The sequence below is a fragment of the Alosa pseudoharengus genome, unplaced genomic scaffold (genome assembly GCF_046254945.1).
Source record: "Alosa pseudoharengus isolate Yale_2024_CS ecotype anadromous, Long Island Sound unplaced genomic scaffold, YU_APseudo_1.1 YU_APseudo_1.1_scf_22, whole genome shotgun sequence".
In the NCBI taxonomy this organism is placed as follows: Eukaryota; Metazoa; Chordata; class Actinopteri; order Clupeiformes; family Clupeidae; genus Alosa; species Alosa pseudoharengus.
The window spans coordinates 13,396,172-13,411,171 of record NW_027468680.1 but is presented as its reverse complement, the minus strand read 5'-3'; the positions used below and the strand labels follow the sequence as shown (position 1 = coordinate 13,411,171).

Here is a 15,000-nt window from a genome sequence, read left to right as displayed (position 1 = left end):
TCCCTCCCCCCTCCAAGACGGTTCAAATTCTATCTGTAATATCAAACTGTAATATTGTAAATGCGTTTGGGTAATGCAGGAGCGATCAGGATGCTGTGGCAGAGGTCTGCTTTATGTCTCTGGTTCATCCCCAGAATAATTGGTCTGGCCAAGAGCTTTACAGTAACATGCTAACAGCAGCCATCTTTTCTCAATCCCTGCTGGACCCTGACTCAAGACATGTCCTGCTCAGACATACTGTATAAGTGTCTGCATGTGTGTGTGTGTGTGTGTGTATGTGTGTGTGTGTGTGTGTGTGTGTGTGTGTGTGTGTGTGTGTGTGTGTGCAGGCGTGTGTGTGTAATTGTAGCAGGAAAACCCTCCTTTTTTGCCAGTGCTACTTTAGCTATTAACAGCTGTGGACACCCTGAGAGGCCAGCCAAAATGGAACAAAATGTTGGCAGGAAGGTTACATGTGTGTATGTGTGTGGGTGTGTGTGCGTGTGTCTGTGTAATTTATGTGTGTTTTGTGTGTGTTTGCGTTTGAGTCTGTGCTTGCCACGAGAAGAGTGAGACTGCCTCTGAACATGTGGTCTCCCCCAACATCACCTCTCCCCCCCCCCCCCCCCTCAGCATCCACCAGCTGCCCAGCGTCTCCCTGCCGCACTCCATTTTGTCTGACCTAATAGTTAATGATATGTTAATAGTCAATGAGGCTCATCACAGCGGCCTCCGCTGGGTGTGTTAATATGGAGGGGTGGGCGATCTGGCCAGGCCACAGCACAGATTGATGTTGGCCATCGCGTGTCCTTCATTGCAAGCATATTTGTCCTCTACTTAAAAAAAAACAGTGACGTGAAGGAAGAGAGAGAGAGAAGGAGATAGAGAGAGAGAGAGAGAGAGAGAGAGAGCTCTTCATTTTGATGCAATGTTTTTTTTTCCTAGACTGAGGAAATCAGGTGTCGTTATTTCCTAAGGTGGTCAGGTTTTGATGTCTGCATTTATTTCTCTCTCGTTCTATCTCTCTCTTGAAATGAATTCACAAGCAATTTCAAACAGACAGAAACTTTACATAAAAAAAGAATGGAAAATAAATAAAAAAAGTGCACTTTGTAATTACAGTATATAGCCAAAGAGCTGGGAAGTGGAAATAAATTCCTTTTTCAAATGAATTCAGACAGTTTCTCTGTCAACCATTAAGTGTAGAAAAAAACAAGCTCTCCATCACCTTGTTGCCGTGGTTCTGTGGCTTCCCTGACAGCAGGTGCAGCAGTAGAATGTGTATACTTTGTTTGTGTGTAGGTTGCCCCGCGCAACCAGACTGTCAGGAGTTTGCCTGCACTCGCACGTCTGTGGCCAGAACGTGTGCAGATGCGATGCTATCGAGATCCGGATCTGGATGTTGGGTTCAGGACCCCCCGTGTCTCAACTGCCAGAGATGGCAGTGGAGGGACTCGGTGTTAAGGACTTGGGGGGGGGGGTGGAGGTTGTGTGTGGAGGAGACAGTGGGCCACGTGTCAGAATCAGGAAAGCGGTCAGAGGTATCGGCTAAAGCAGTCTCTCTCTCTCTCTCTCTCTCTCTCTCTCTCTCTTCTCTCTCTCTCTTGCTTTTTCTCTCTCTCTCTCTGGGGTTGCGTAGGGAATGGGGGGAGAGAGGGGAGAGAAAAGAGGGGTTGTGGAAATGAGAGAAGGGAAGGCGAGAGGCTGGGTGGAGGGGTACGGTGCTTGGACTTGACTGTTTTAAATAAATGACATAAAAAGCCCATCTTAATGTAGCACATTTCTCCCGCCGAAGTTTGTCTCTGCCGTGATTTATAGTGCACTTTACACAGTGGTTACCCCGTAAACAGAAGCCGTTCATCACGGGTGGAGGCGAGGAGAAGGAGGAGAGGAGAGAGACGGGGAGAGGAGAGGGGAGGAGATGGGGAGGTGAGCAGAGGAGCTGCCTCCTGGGGCGGCTGGGGGGAGGGGGGCGGGGGGGGAGCGGCATGGAGCATCCCAACAGGGGGAGATGATTGGAGGGAGGAGAGAGGTGACTGCAGGGGCCCTGAGCTGACAGCCAGGGAGAGGTCTTTGGGGAGACAAGAGGGGGGAGGGAGGCACACACACACACACACACACACACACACACACACACACACAGACATGCTGACCAACACACAGACACATGCACTCACATACACACACATAGACACACACACACACACACACACACACACACACACACACACACATGCTGACCAACACAGACACATGCACTCACATACACACACACACACACACACACACACACACACACACACACACACACACACATGCACATCGATGCTCAGATACTCTCACACATCCACACATCCACACTTGAACACCCACGCACAGACACTCACACTGTGACACCACACTCACACACAACACACACACACACACACACACATGCGGTCGCGGCTGGCACGGGACGTCACCGCTGGGACGGCTGGGAGGCAAGAGGTGGACTCCCAGAGGAGGTGAACAGATGAAGTGGCAGAGAGAGAGAGAGAGAGAGAGAGAGAGAGAAAAACGAGAGTGAGAGAGAAAAAAGAAAGAAAAAAATGCAGGTGGATATATGGGATAGATTAGGCCCCTTCCAGGTGTAATTATCTCAGTGTTAATGATCTAAACAACAGGCTCTGCTCTCTGAAGGGAGAGACGATTGAGCCGTAGGCTGATTGCTCTGCTAAAACACTCTCTCATCCAGCGTTTGGCTTCCTCCACTAATATCAGATAAAGGATATTTTTTGTGAGCCTGGTGCATATAATAATACTAGACACCTGGTAACCTCTTAAGACCAGTTCAATATTCTGCCCTTTGCAGTTCCAGTCCCCAGTAAGTGCTGTTTCTCATGTTTATACTCCGTGAGCCGGACTACAAGCTATGCTTCTCCATATGCTGTCAGATACATCCACTGGGGGAAGAAAGCTCTCCATGGCCTAAAGCTATGAGAGAAAGCTTAAACCAAACATACCACTTTCTCCTGGTGCTTTTACAGGTGAAGGAATATATATTTTCCCCCACATTTATTTTAGCTTCACATTCCTAGGTATCTAGGGGACAGCTGAAGAATTCCTGCATTTCATACATTCATAGGAAATGCACACTTCTTCCTTGGCGTGGGATGTAGGTCCTTAGGCTGTTCTCTGTCTTTATGTCTGTCTGTGTTTCTTTCTGCTGCTTGGGTTTCGGTGTTGCTGCTAGCACTGTGTCAGCAACAGAATGTGTGTTACAGTAGGAGATGCAGTCTAGTGAAAGTACAATGGAGTGAAGGGTGCCATGTTGTTTGACAATTGCAGTAATGCAGTATGCAGTAGTGCACAGTGTGTGTGATGGAGTTTAGTAGGTCAAAAGGTAGTATTTAGCTAGTAGCTAGTAAAACTGTTTCATTTATTTGAGTAGTCTGCCTGTCTTAATGATCTATATTATGCCCTGTGGGTGTAGCAAGTAGTTCACAGTTGTTTAGTGCATTTTGTACTGATATCTTGGGGGTGGTAACATTAAGTACATGTATGTATTGTCAATAGCATGCATTATGTGGCACATAGCACGTACTATGGACATATGCAGCATGTACTGAAGTAGTTTTAGTAGGTGACGTGGTGATTATTTAGACTGGAGTAATCATAATGTGTATTAGGGTTAGTGTGTATTACCGTATGCATAGTATGTACTATGCAAGTGTGTAGTATACTGTGTCTGTGTGTAGTGTGGACTGTGGGGTGGCAGATGTGTGTGTTTGGGGAGGTGGCGCTCTGCTCCCTAGGAGCGTCGGTTGTCAGGCGTGTATCAGTGTGCTGTAAATAGCCCCGGGCCTGCCTGTTTTATCAGCGGGTGGAGACCACTCTCCTCTCACCAGCTGCCACTGCCACCGCTTTTAACTCACAAATAAATGGAGAGCTAAAACACACACACACACACACACACACACACACACAGAGGCATTTACACACATCCAACCTCCAAACACACACACACGCACACACATACTCTCAATCTGAACAGCCAGCCAGCCATAGCCCCTTTGTTTTGCATAAAAAGGTGATCAGATCGGCAGTGACATTGCCTACAATGCCTTGTTTTCTCCCTCACTCCTCTCCTCCCCTTCTGTGCCCTCTCTCCTCATCCATCCTTCCCTCTCTCTCTCTCTCTCTCCATCCCTCCCTCCCTCCTTCCCTCTCTCCCTCCCCCTCCATCTCTCTCTCTCTCTCTCTCTCTCTCCTGCTTGGCGGCTCTTTTTTCTCTCGCCTCCAGTACATTTGTTACTTACCCCTTCCGCTTTGCCGCGCGTCCCCGCCTCTGCTGCCCCCGTCAGTTCTTGGCGTTGGCGTTGGCGGGGGACAATATGTAATTAACCTCGCCGACCTCCGGGCCTTAATTGTTGCCTGTTGGAGACCGGAGTCGGAGCGTCCTGCCGTGATCCACGGGGTGTGCACAAGTGCCTCTCCTCCGATTGCTTTATAGTGAACGCGTGAAATTTATGTAGGGGTTGCTTGTCATTATGTATGTATAATACACAGGGTGAGAAAGAATAAATTAAAGGTTGCGATGGCATGTAAATTAGACATTTTAACTAGGCGTCGGCACGCATGTTTGTGTTTGTGGAATTCCCAGTTTTGTTGTTTATTATTATTATTTTTTTTTTTTCTCTGTAATTGATGTTTGTGTTATTTGCTCATTGATGTGGAAACTTTCAAATTTGGAATGATCACCAAGAGTGGTCTACTCATGGGATGTTGCTGGTTTTTTTTTTCTTTTTTTAAAAAGAGAGTTGTTGTTGCTGCTTCTCTGACACTTCTCTCTCCCCCCCACTTCTCTCGCTCTCTCTCTCTCCCTCTCACTCTCTGTCTCTCTCTCTCTCTCTCTCTCTCTCTCTCTCTCTCTCTCTGCAGTCCCTGGATGGATTTGTATTTGCACTAAACAAAGAGGGGAGATTTTTGTACATCTCAGAGACGGTGTCCATATACCTGGGCCTCTCACAGGTGAGTACCGCAGAGAGTTCCGTGCTGTTTACTTCTCCCCCTCTCCCTCTTTATTTATGATTATTATTTACCTATTTATTTATTTTATGCATTCACTGGCTCGCTCCCTCGTCCCTGCCGCTGTGCAGAGGAGGATTCAGACAAATTAGTGCTCATTTAAAATCCCATCAGCTTGCTGGCTCGTGTTTAATTCGCAGCCTTTTCCCCCGCACTGCATATTCATCAGAGCGGGGGGGTCCGTCTCCCTCATCGGGATGCTGACACTGTCATCCCCCCCCCCCCCACACACACACACACACACACACATACACACACACACAACACAGAGCAGACACACACACACTCACACAGACACATACTCTCACCCATACTATCACTTACACACTCACAGACACACACACACACTCATACACACACACAAACACACACACACACACACACACACACACATACACACTCCCTGCCTCACCGCGCCCATTGGCCGGCGCCCAGTGGCACTACATATCAATAAAGCGAGTGATGGGTAAGGTCAGATGAAGAGAGGGTGACCTTGAGCAGGGCTAACGGCTCCGTCCAGCGCCACTCCATCTCCGTGGCTAACAGGAGATTAGGCACTGACCACGTCGCTTTGGCTGTCAACACACACACACACACACACACACACACACACACACACACACACACACACAAATACATATACATACTACACACATGTGCGCGCACGTTTTGCATTGATGATGGTGCTGTCGCCATGGCTCCCCTTGCACTGTCATTGTCACCATCGTTTGGCAGCGTGCCGGAAATGCGGCACATGACGGCTGGTGGACGGGGGCGGTGACAGGCTTGATTTCTGCCCGTCCCAGTCGGGCAGCTGACATGCCAGAATGATGCTGTTGCTTTCGATGAGGATCACTCGTCCAGTGCTCCGAGTGGCGTGAGTTTGATGCAGTTTGGAATAAGACGGATAAGAACGTCAGAAGAGTTATCGCTTCTCTGATGCGTCAGGTGCTGAAGATGCACCTTATCCCAGGACACAATAAAAAATGAGTCAACTCTAAAGAACGTGAGAAGGGCGTCACACAGAATTTGCCGTCAAATCTGCGTCACTAAATTCATCAAACTAATGAACTTTTTATTTTCCTCAAGCAACCGGAAAATTTAAATGAGGAGTGTTTTTTAATTGATTGATGATTTTTATCAAATAATTGATTAGTTGCTTAAGTCATCCCTACAACTTTTGGAGAAAAATATGTTGCTATTATCTTTTTCATGTAGTATTATCTGCAGTCAGAAGGTTAGTTTGGAGATAATTTGCATGTACAGTCTTTGGTTCGACTTAGTTGTGTTATCTAATACAGTATTGCTGATACTCTTGAAACCCCATGGTCTTAATTGCTGTGAACCTTTCTGCTTGCTAATCTATAGACTACTCCCCCCTTCACACACGCACCGGAAAAAAATGTGTATGACATACTTAATTATTTTCAACTTTAATTAGATCAGTTTTTAAGCCTTTACAAATTGACAAGGTTATGATTTTTATGGTGGCAGACTATCTAAAGGAGATTGATGTAAGCGGATTTTCACCCCCTTATACAACGTCTGGAATTTCTGCATATCAAACGTAATGTTAATGAAGTCATTAGTTAGACTCACAGTGTAATTAAAGCACTTTCCTGCAGAAAGGTTTCCGCTCCCACTCTTTATCGTAAAAGTTACAGAATTGTCTGTCGAACTTTGATTATTTTTTTTCCGCTCCTTTATGAATACGTGTTTTTAGAAGTTTGCCGAGGGCATGTCATCTGGATGCATTTGATTGTTGACACCTGACATTATAATACTGGCCTACCCTAAAAGAGACATGCAGAAGGTGAATGACAGCTGACAGCTGGATCTCAAAGGAAAACAAACCCTGTGAAATGCTCTTTTATTCCTTTGTACTCTGTAAATAATGGTTTGTTTCAGGTTTTTTTTTTTTGTGCCACGACAACTCAACCCGTCTCTTAACATGTCTGCACAAACACATGCACACACTCACACACACAGACGGAGGCCATTAGCGGCGTTAGCGCTGAGACATTAACACGAAGGGGGTTTTTAGTTTATCTCTCGTCCCGTATCTCCAGCTCTTGTCTTTGAGCGGCTGATATTCAAACAGCTAATGATGTGACCATTACACATTCAGGGCCAGAGTTATGCTCTCCCCATTAAGTAGGGCCACAGTCGATCGGCTGACCTTTCAGCTCGGCGGCTCAATCATCCCAGCTTTCAGCAGCCTTGCGTGTGTGTGTGTGTGTGTGTGTGTGTGTGTGTCCATGTGTCTACAAAATGGGTGCAGTGCAGCACTCTTTAACGATCTTATCAGCGATTTTTAACTCTTTCCTCAGCCCCTCCTGCGGTTTTATTTTGTGAGAATTAATGGAATCTTCTCCACACGCAAACCGGCTGTCATTTTCCAGATGATTCCGGCTGAGATGACATGTGATGTGTATAATTATAAATGGCACACAATTGTGTTCAGCTCTGTTGTCCCACAGCCTGACACAAGACATGATGGAGCCTGAGTGATCTGTACACAATGTTTCACTCAGCAAGACCTTGCCAAACTTATGAAACTCTGTTTGAAAGTTCCTTTTCTCCCTTTTTTTTCCCGCTACATAAGCCCAAAAGCCCTGCCACTTCTCTCAAATCTCTATCCTTCCATTTCTCCCTCTCCCCCCCCCCCCCTCTCCTTCATGGAGCGAAGGGAGGACTGTAAATTGCTTTTTCCTCGGGGGCTGTTGACCACCCCGTTGTTGAATTAATGTTTTGTGGTGCACTGAACAGGCTGTTAGCCCGAGTGCTTGCTCGTGCGCTCGTGTCTGCGGACCCCGCCGTCTCGATGGCGTACAAGCGCCCGCACCGACTCCCAACTGCTCCTCCTCAGCTACCCGACGTGGCAGCCGATTGAGCTGTGTGGACTGTGTGTGTGTATGCTGGGAGGACGGGGTCTGATGCCTCTGTGCTCTCAGTACAGACCCTACAGGCTGCTTTTTTTTTGTTTCGTTTAAACGGTAGGTGCATCGATGGATGGCGCGGCCAGTAATTCTATGAAACAGATGGCCATTTAGCAATAGTTTTGTTTTGCAAATGCCCACAATCATTTTTTCTAGATGCGGCATTTGAATGGGCATATGTGGCCATTTTTCATCTTTTTAAAAAAATAAAAAAACCTGTTCATCTTTCAAATTCCTTCACAGAAAATAGCTCTCTCTACCTCTTTTTGTAGCTAAAATATGATCTTTTGAGCACCACCATTTCATTTGTATCCATTTGTGTCAGTATCCAATATCCCTTATGTGCAAAATATATAATCTTCATGTTGATTGCTCGCACACGGCATTAACAGACTACAGTAGCCTCACAGGCTGGGGTATCTCTTTGAGTGTGAACCCCCCCCCCCTGCGTGAATGATTCCGAGGCGTGGTCCTGGCCACTGCGCGCCTGTCTGTTCCGTAATTGAGATGTGTATGTTTGCTTTTGTACAACAGATGGCTCTGTCTGCTTAGGCCCGATAGCTGGGAGGGAGAAAAAATAATAATAATTGCATTATTCCGGCCAAAAGTATATTAGCTCCTGGAAGGCGGCCACACTCCGGCACTCCTCTAGCCCTTGCCAGTGCGGCATATGCACTCGCATGGACTGGATATCCAAGGAAATTGATACATCTGGAATCCGGCAGCATCTGAGTCTCCTGGTCTGCCTCCGAGGGCTGAGATTTTAAGCAGCCGTTCCAGGCAGCGTCTCAAAGCCGGACCAGGCTGTTCCCAGAAAGCACGGATGCTACTGTACCGGACTGAGGGGATGGGGGGATGAAGAGGGAGGGAGAGAGAGAGAGAAGGAGAGGGGGAGAAGAGAGTGAGAAAGGGAGGCTGAGGCGAATTATGCACCATATGGCGGAGGCATCCGCCATGTCCGCTGTTTTGTTTTACTGTGTGTGCGTGTGTGAATTAGTTGTGTGTGCGTGTGTGTGTGTGTGTTCTGTATCCCCTCATTTCCTTTCTCTCACTCATTCTTTCCATCTCTCTCTCTCTCTCTATCGTTTTGTGTGTGTCCGTGTATGCGTGTACACATCAGTGTGTGTGTGCCATAGCCCCTGGCAGCATGATGGCACTGGAAGTTCTCCAGGCCCTGTGTGTGTGTGTGTGTGTGTGTGTGTGTGTGTGTGTGTGTGTGTGTGTGTGTGTGTGTGTGTGTGTGTGTGTGTGTGTGTGTGTATGTGTGTGCGTGCGCATGTGTGCATGGGTGTGCGAGTGTGTGTGAGTGTGTGTGTGTGTGTTTGCAAGTGAAGTGTCCCTCTGTCACGCGAAGAGGCGAAGCCCTTCCTGTCCCTCTCTGCTGGAAGAGGCCCCCGGTTCGACCCGGTTGCCTCCGGCACCTATTCCCCCACCCAGGGGAGGCAATGGAGGGGAAGGACGAGGGGATGGAGGGAGAGGGAGAGAAAGAGCCCCTCTCCAATTGTGCTTTTGGAATTGAATGTAGACATCTGCTTTGGCTTTAAGTGACCGGGGAAGTGAGGACTACACATAGCCATCTAAAAGCCAGGCGAAATCCTGCCTCCTTTAACCCCCCCCCCCCCCACTCCCCAACTCACTCATCCAACCCCCCCCCCCCACTCTCCACCCTATTTGGGATGCTGAGCCATTTGGGACCGCCCCCAAAAGCCCTCATACCCCTCCCAAATCCCCATCCACTGCTTATTCCCCTGCCAGCGCCGAGATGGGCAGTGGTGAATGCATTTGCATAAATACACTGAGCACCTTGTCACATCTTTGTTGGGTGATCAGCTCTCCACTCCTCTCTCCCCTCTCTTCTTTATCCACCAAGACTTGTTTAGTTGCTGGACCCTTTTCTTTCATTTCCCCCACTGGGCTTACTCACTTTCTCTCTCTCTCTCTCTCTCTCTCTCTCTCTCTCTCTCTCTCTCTCTCTCTTTCTCTCTCTCTCTCTCTCTCTCTCTCTCTCTCTCTCTATCTCTTTTATTTCTCACCTGGGATTGACAGTGAATGCAGACCTTTCACTCTCTCAGCCTTCAGTTTCAGGTGAACATGGAATTATTCAGTTTGCAGGTTACTGTGTGGATGTTCGATATTGTTTCTTGTTCTGTTCTTGCTTTGAAGGAAGTGTTACACATAATTTCTAGTAATTTCCAAAGCAATTCATTTCACATCATACTGCCGTATTATAAAGGAGACATTGTAGTAGACATTATTATTATAGTTATTTTATTATGACCTGTGTTAAATGCATTTACAGTGAAATCCTTTGCATGCCTCGGCAGTAAATAAAAAATCTAACACATGCTACTTAGGTGCCTAGGAATCTCCCGAACAGAAAAAACATTAATGGTTTCATTGTTATTTCCAATTCACTCACACATACATACACACACACACACACACACACACACACACACACTCACACAAACACACACACACAGACACATACATACATACATATATAAGGCAGCGCTTTAGTGGCCTGGCTCCCAAGTGTTGCTAAATGGGTAATAAGGCTTCTTTTATTTATGGTGTTGTGGCTCTGGCGGGGTCGGGCATTTGCATGGCGGGTGAGCAGGGTGGCTGGCGGGCGTCGGAGGGCGCGGGGAAGACCCTGTTTAATTGAGACGACTCCAACGCGCCCTCTGGCCCCTGGCACTACCTCGCCACCACCGCGCCAGGGAAGGGAATAAGAAGCAGCCTGGTGGGGCCCGTCATGTCACGGCGCCATGGAACTCCACCCCCATCATCACTACCATCGGGCATCATTACTGTTACTGTCTGCTCTGTGTCTTATTCCCCTACCTCAGTGCTGTTTGCAAGGGTGTGGCGGAGGGTACTGTTGTGAATGTACAACCAAACTACGGCCCGCCAACTCATTTTGGGTGGTCCGTGGTATATAGCATCTGGCCCGCACGGGAGTACGACATCGTCAAACTATAACCTCCGTAATTTCCCCATTCATTCTCTATGGCGAGTCTTAACAGTACACATGTAATACTCCTTTTGTCCACCGGTGGTTGTTTTATTAATAATAATAATAATAATAATAATAATAATAAGCTTTATTTGTATAGCACCTTTCATACACAGAATGCAGCTCAAAGTGCTTTACATTTGAAGCATGTAACACAATAATAGTCAGTCAGTCATTATCACTTTTCTTCATTGCTGGGGCTGTTTATGATCCACTCAGCAACATATCAAAAATATAGAAAATAACATGTCATAAGACTGGCAGCCTTAACCCTTTACCCCCCATAAGCACGCCATATGGCAACTGTGGCAAGGAAAAACTCCCATATTCCAGGAAGAAACCTTGAGCAGAACCTGACTTAATAGGGGGAGCCCATCTGCTTCTGGCTGGCTGCGCCCTCCAATGGCAGCAGATGTAGAATAATCTGAAAAAGTAGTCTACAGGATAAGATGAGTTAACTAAAAGCTTTCCTGTACAGGTATGTTTTCAGATCTTTTTTAAAAATATTTACTGAACTCGCCTGCTTGATGTACAGAGGCAGGGTGTTCCATAGTTTTGGGGCATTTATGGATAAAAGCCGCTTCTCCACTTTGCTTGTGGAGCACTTTGGGTACGATTAAAAGATTAGAATTGGATGATCTAAGTTTCCTTTGTGGTTGATAAGATATTAAAAGCTCAGAGATATATGAAGGTGCTACGCCATTCAGAGCTTTGTAAGTTATTAACATAACCTTAAAATCAATTCTATAGGAAATAGGGAGCCAGTGCAGTTCAGCCAACACAGGGGTGATGTGTTCTCTCTTCTTGGTCTTAATTAAAAGTCTAGCCGCAGAGTTCTGTATGAGTGCCAAATTCTTTAGATGTTTTTTGGGAAGACCAGTGAAAAGTGCATTGCAGTAGTCTAACCTGCTAGTGATAAAGGCATGAATTAGTTTTTCTGCATCTTGTTGAGTTAAAAAGGGCCGCAATGTTTCTCAGGTGGAAATAGGCTGTCTGAGTAACTTTACTGATATGGGGCTTAAAACTTAACTCTGCATCTAAGATGACACCGAGGCTTGTTACTTTTGGTTTGACCTGGTGCGCCAAGTTCCCCAGATTACTAAGAACAATGTCTCGCTTTAGTTTTGGTCCAACCAAAAGTACCTCTGTTTTGTCATCATTTAGTTTCAAAAAATGTTTGCTCATCCACTGATTAATGGAGGTTAGGCATGCAGTGAGGGAGCAAAGGCCATCTGTGTTAGTTGGCTCCACAGAAATATACAATTGGGTATCATCTGCGTAGCTATGGAAGTTTACATTATGCTGACTTATGACGTTTCCCAATGGAAGCATATATAGGGAAAATAGCAGGGGACCAAGGCAGCTCCCCTGGGCCACACCAAAAGGCAAGTCATGTTTTTCAGACACATGATCTCCTAGACTGATATAAAAATCTCTGCCAGTAATGTAGGTTTGAAACCAGTTTAGAGCATTATCAGAGAGACCCACCCACTTCGCAAGGCGGTGAATTACGATGCTATGATCAATGGTGTCAAATGCCGCACTCAAATCCAGAAGATTTTGTTTTGGCGCTGTTTCGCGTTTGCCATCGAAAACGGAATGAAATGTAGGCCTACCTGCAAACAATGTAAGAGGCCTATGCTGACTGCATCAGTGCTCAAAGTATTCTAAACGTTTATCAATTATTTGTTTATAACTAACTAACTTCTATTCAAGTCATATTTCTGGGACTTTCTGGGATAATTATTTCTATTTTTTATTCACACGTTCAAATGTTCATACAGAGTTCAAAGTTCTCATCAGGTGAGTGAAAGTTAGAATGGTGGTCATTTCAGATGTGTTTGCCAGCACTTCATAAAACTGTCATAGTTTGATAACTTTAAATTATTTGTAGGATATTGCTTGTTCACAACTTGAGCTATGTATGCAAAGAAACAGAGGGCTGTATTTTCGGTCACCAGCGCATGGCGTAAAGTTCGTTATTCACCGGCGCGAAGTTGAATTCGTTATTTTGCACCTTTATTTTTTAAGCATTGCGCCCAGGGGTGTGGCAATTAACAACCTAGGGAGGGACCTGGCGCATTGTCTAAAAATCGCTATCATACACCACCTAAACCTGGTCAGAAGTCAATGGCGAGTTGTTCATATGCTATTTTAAGAGCGCATGTCAACAGTCATATTGGCAGGTGCACGCACCATCCTTCTATCATTCATGAACGCACACCAGCGCACGTCCATGCAAAGCATTACAAATTGCACAATTACAATGGTAAACATAATTAGAATAAAGATATTACGAAATACTGTACATCTCACGATGAGTAGTTATTCACCATCATTTGCAAATTGGTAATGACGGTTAAAAGTGATTAGGGGAGAGGCGAGAGACAATGGAGCACAGCTGAAGACGCACTGTCACGATATAAGCAACTCCTCTGCAGGATAAATGTTGTTTTATTTCATTTGAGCAACATTAGGGTAAGTGTTGCTTTTTCCAGCCTATGTTTTCTATGGTAACCCATTGTCAGTCAATAGTGAAAGTAACTGCATATAACTGTCTTGTCGTTGACTGACTCCTTGGTGAAGTTAGTTTCACTTTGCCAATGAGTTCAAATAATAGACGAGTGCAAATGCGTGAAGGCTATGCTAGGTTTTAGTAAAGCATGGTTTAAGAATGACTATTCCATACGGTCTCGCAAGCAGCCTCCTTCAAATGCGCCGTTGAATGCCAAAATACCAATGCATTTATTTGACATATCGCGCGTTGCGCCGTTAAAGGGAATGACAGATGTCATTCTCATTGGTTTAAAATGATGTTACGCCCCAAACACACCCATATGACTGATTAAAAGACCTAGGAACACCTTGTTACGCCATGCGCTCCACTTTTGAGAACGAAACCCCTCCCAATGTGAACTGGACATCCTACTAAATTTGAATAGACTTTTGACGAGTGACGATGCACTTTAGAATGTCATGATAGGGCCCAGAGTGTTTTTATTAGTATTATTTCATTTGAGCTACATTTTACACTGATATGGCATGGTGGCAACATAAACACAGCTAGCAATGGTATTAAATTGCAGTAGCCTATGATTAAATGTAATGGAATATTCAACTAAGGTAGAATGCTGTTGTTCACAGCACTAAGCTATTTATGGTTGATATACTCCGAGTCTCTGGCCCTCTCTTAGAGCCAGGCATAGTGAGCTGGCCCTCGGAAGAAACGAGTGGTTTGGGGACCACTGATGTACAGTATGTTACTGTAAAAGTAGTGGTTAGTGTATTTAAAATCACAAGGATTGTTTGCAGGTGTTCTTGTAATGGTTGTTCATAATTGTTTGTGCAAAAGTTTATTCACATGGAAAATTGTTCAGTCAGCCTTTGTGTGTGTGTGTGTGTGTGTGTGTGTGTATGTGTGTGTCTTAGCGTGTGTGTGTGTGTGTGTGTGTGTGTGTGTGTGTGTGTGTGTGTGTGTGTATGTGTGTGTCTTAGCGTGTGTGTGTGTGTGTGTGTGTGTGTGTGTGTGTGTATGTGTGTGTGTGTGTGTGTTTGGGATGGAGGGGGGGGGTTGTCAGAGTAGAGTGGACACAATGACACAGTGCAATGGCAGGATAGGCGGATGGACGAAGAGAATGCCAGCGCAGCGACCTGACACCGGCGCAAAGAGAAAAACACCATTACCAATTCACAACATTTAAATTGATAAATGCCCAGCTCCTAGAAAACTACAAGGGCACTTTGAAAAGCAAATAGCGACCTGGTGAAGAAATTGATTCCCCCCCCCTGAAAATGACTGCATGATGCATCATTTGACTACACTCTGTCCAAGTGCTTGACAGAGATAATCTCAGCAATCCCGAGGGTGACCTTATCGTACTCGGCAGGGCAGCGCTGTCTGGGTACCACCCCCCCCCCCCGCCCCCCACCCACACATACACACACACACACCCCCAACACACAAAAAACACACATACTCTCACACAAACACTGTTG

The 15,000-nt window shown here is 45.9% G+C and overlaps 1 protein-coding gene across 1 annotated transcript in view; it reads left to right on the top strand.

The window, feature by feature from the left end:
* Positions 1 to 15,000, top strand: part of npas3 (neuronal PAS domain protein 3) — a 266,023-nt gene that overhangs the window by 162,640 nt on the left and 88,383 nt on the right. Inside the window, exon 5 of the mRNA XM_076299897.1 lies at positions 4,900 to 4,989. Within this exon, the coding sequence (XP_076156012.1) occupies positions 4,900 to 4,989 (90 nt within the window). The remainder of the gene's footprint in view (positions 1 to 4,899; positions 4,990 to 15,000) is intronic.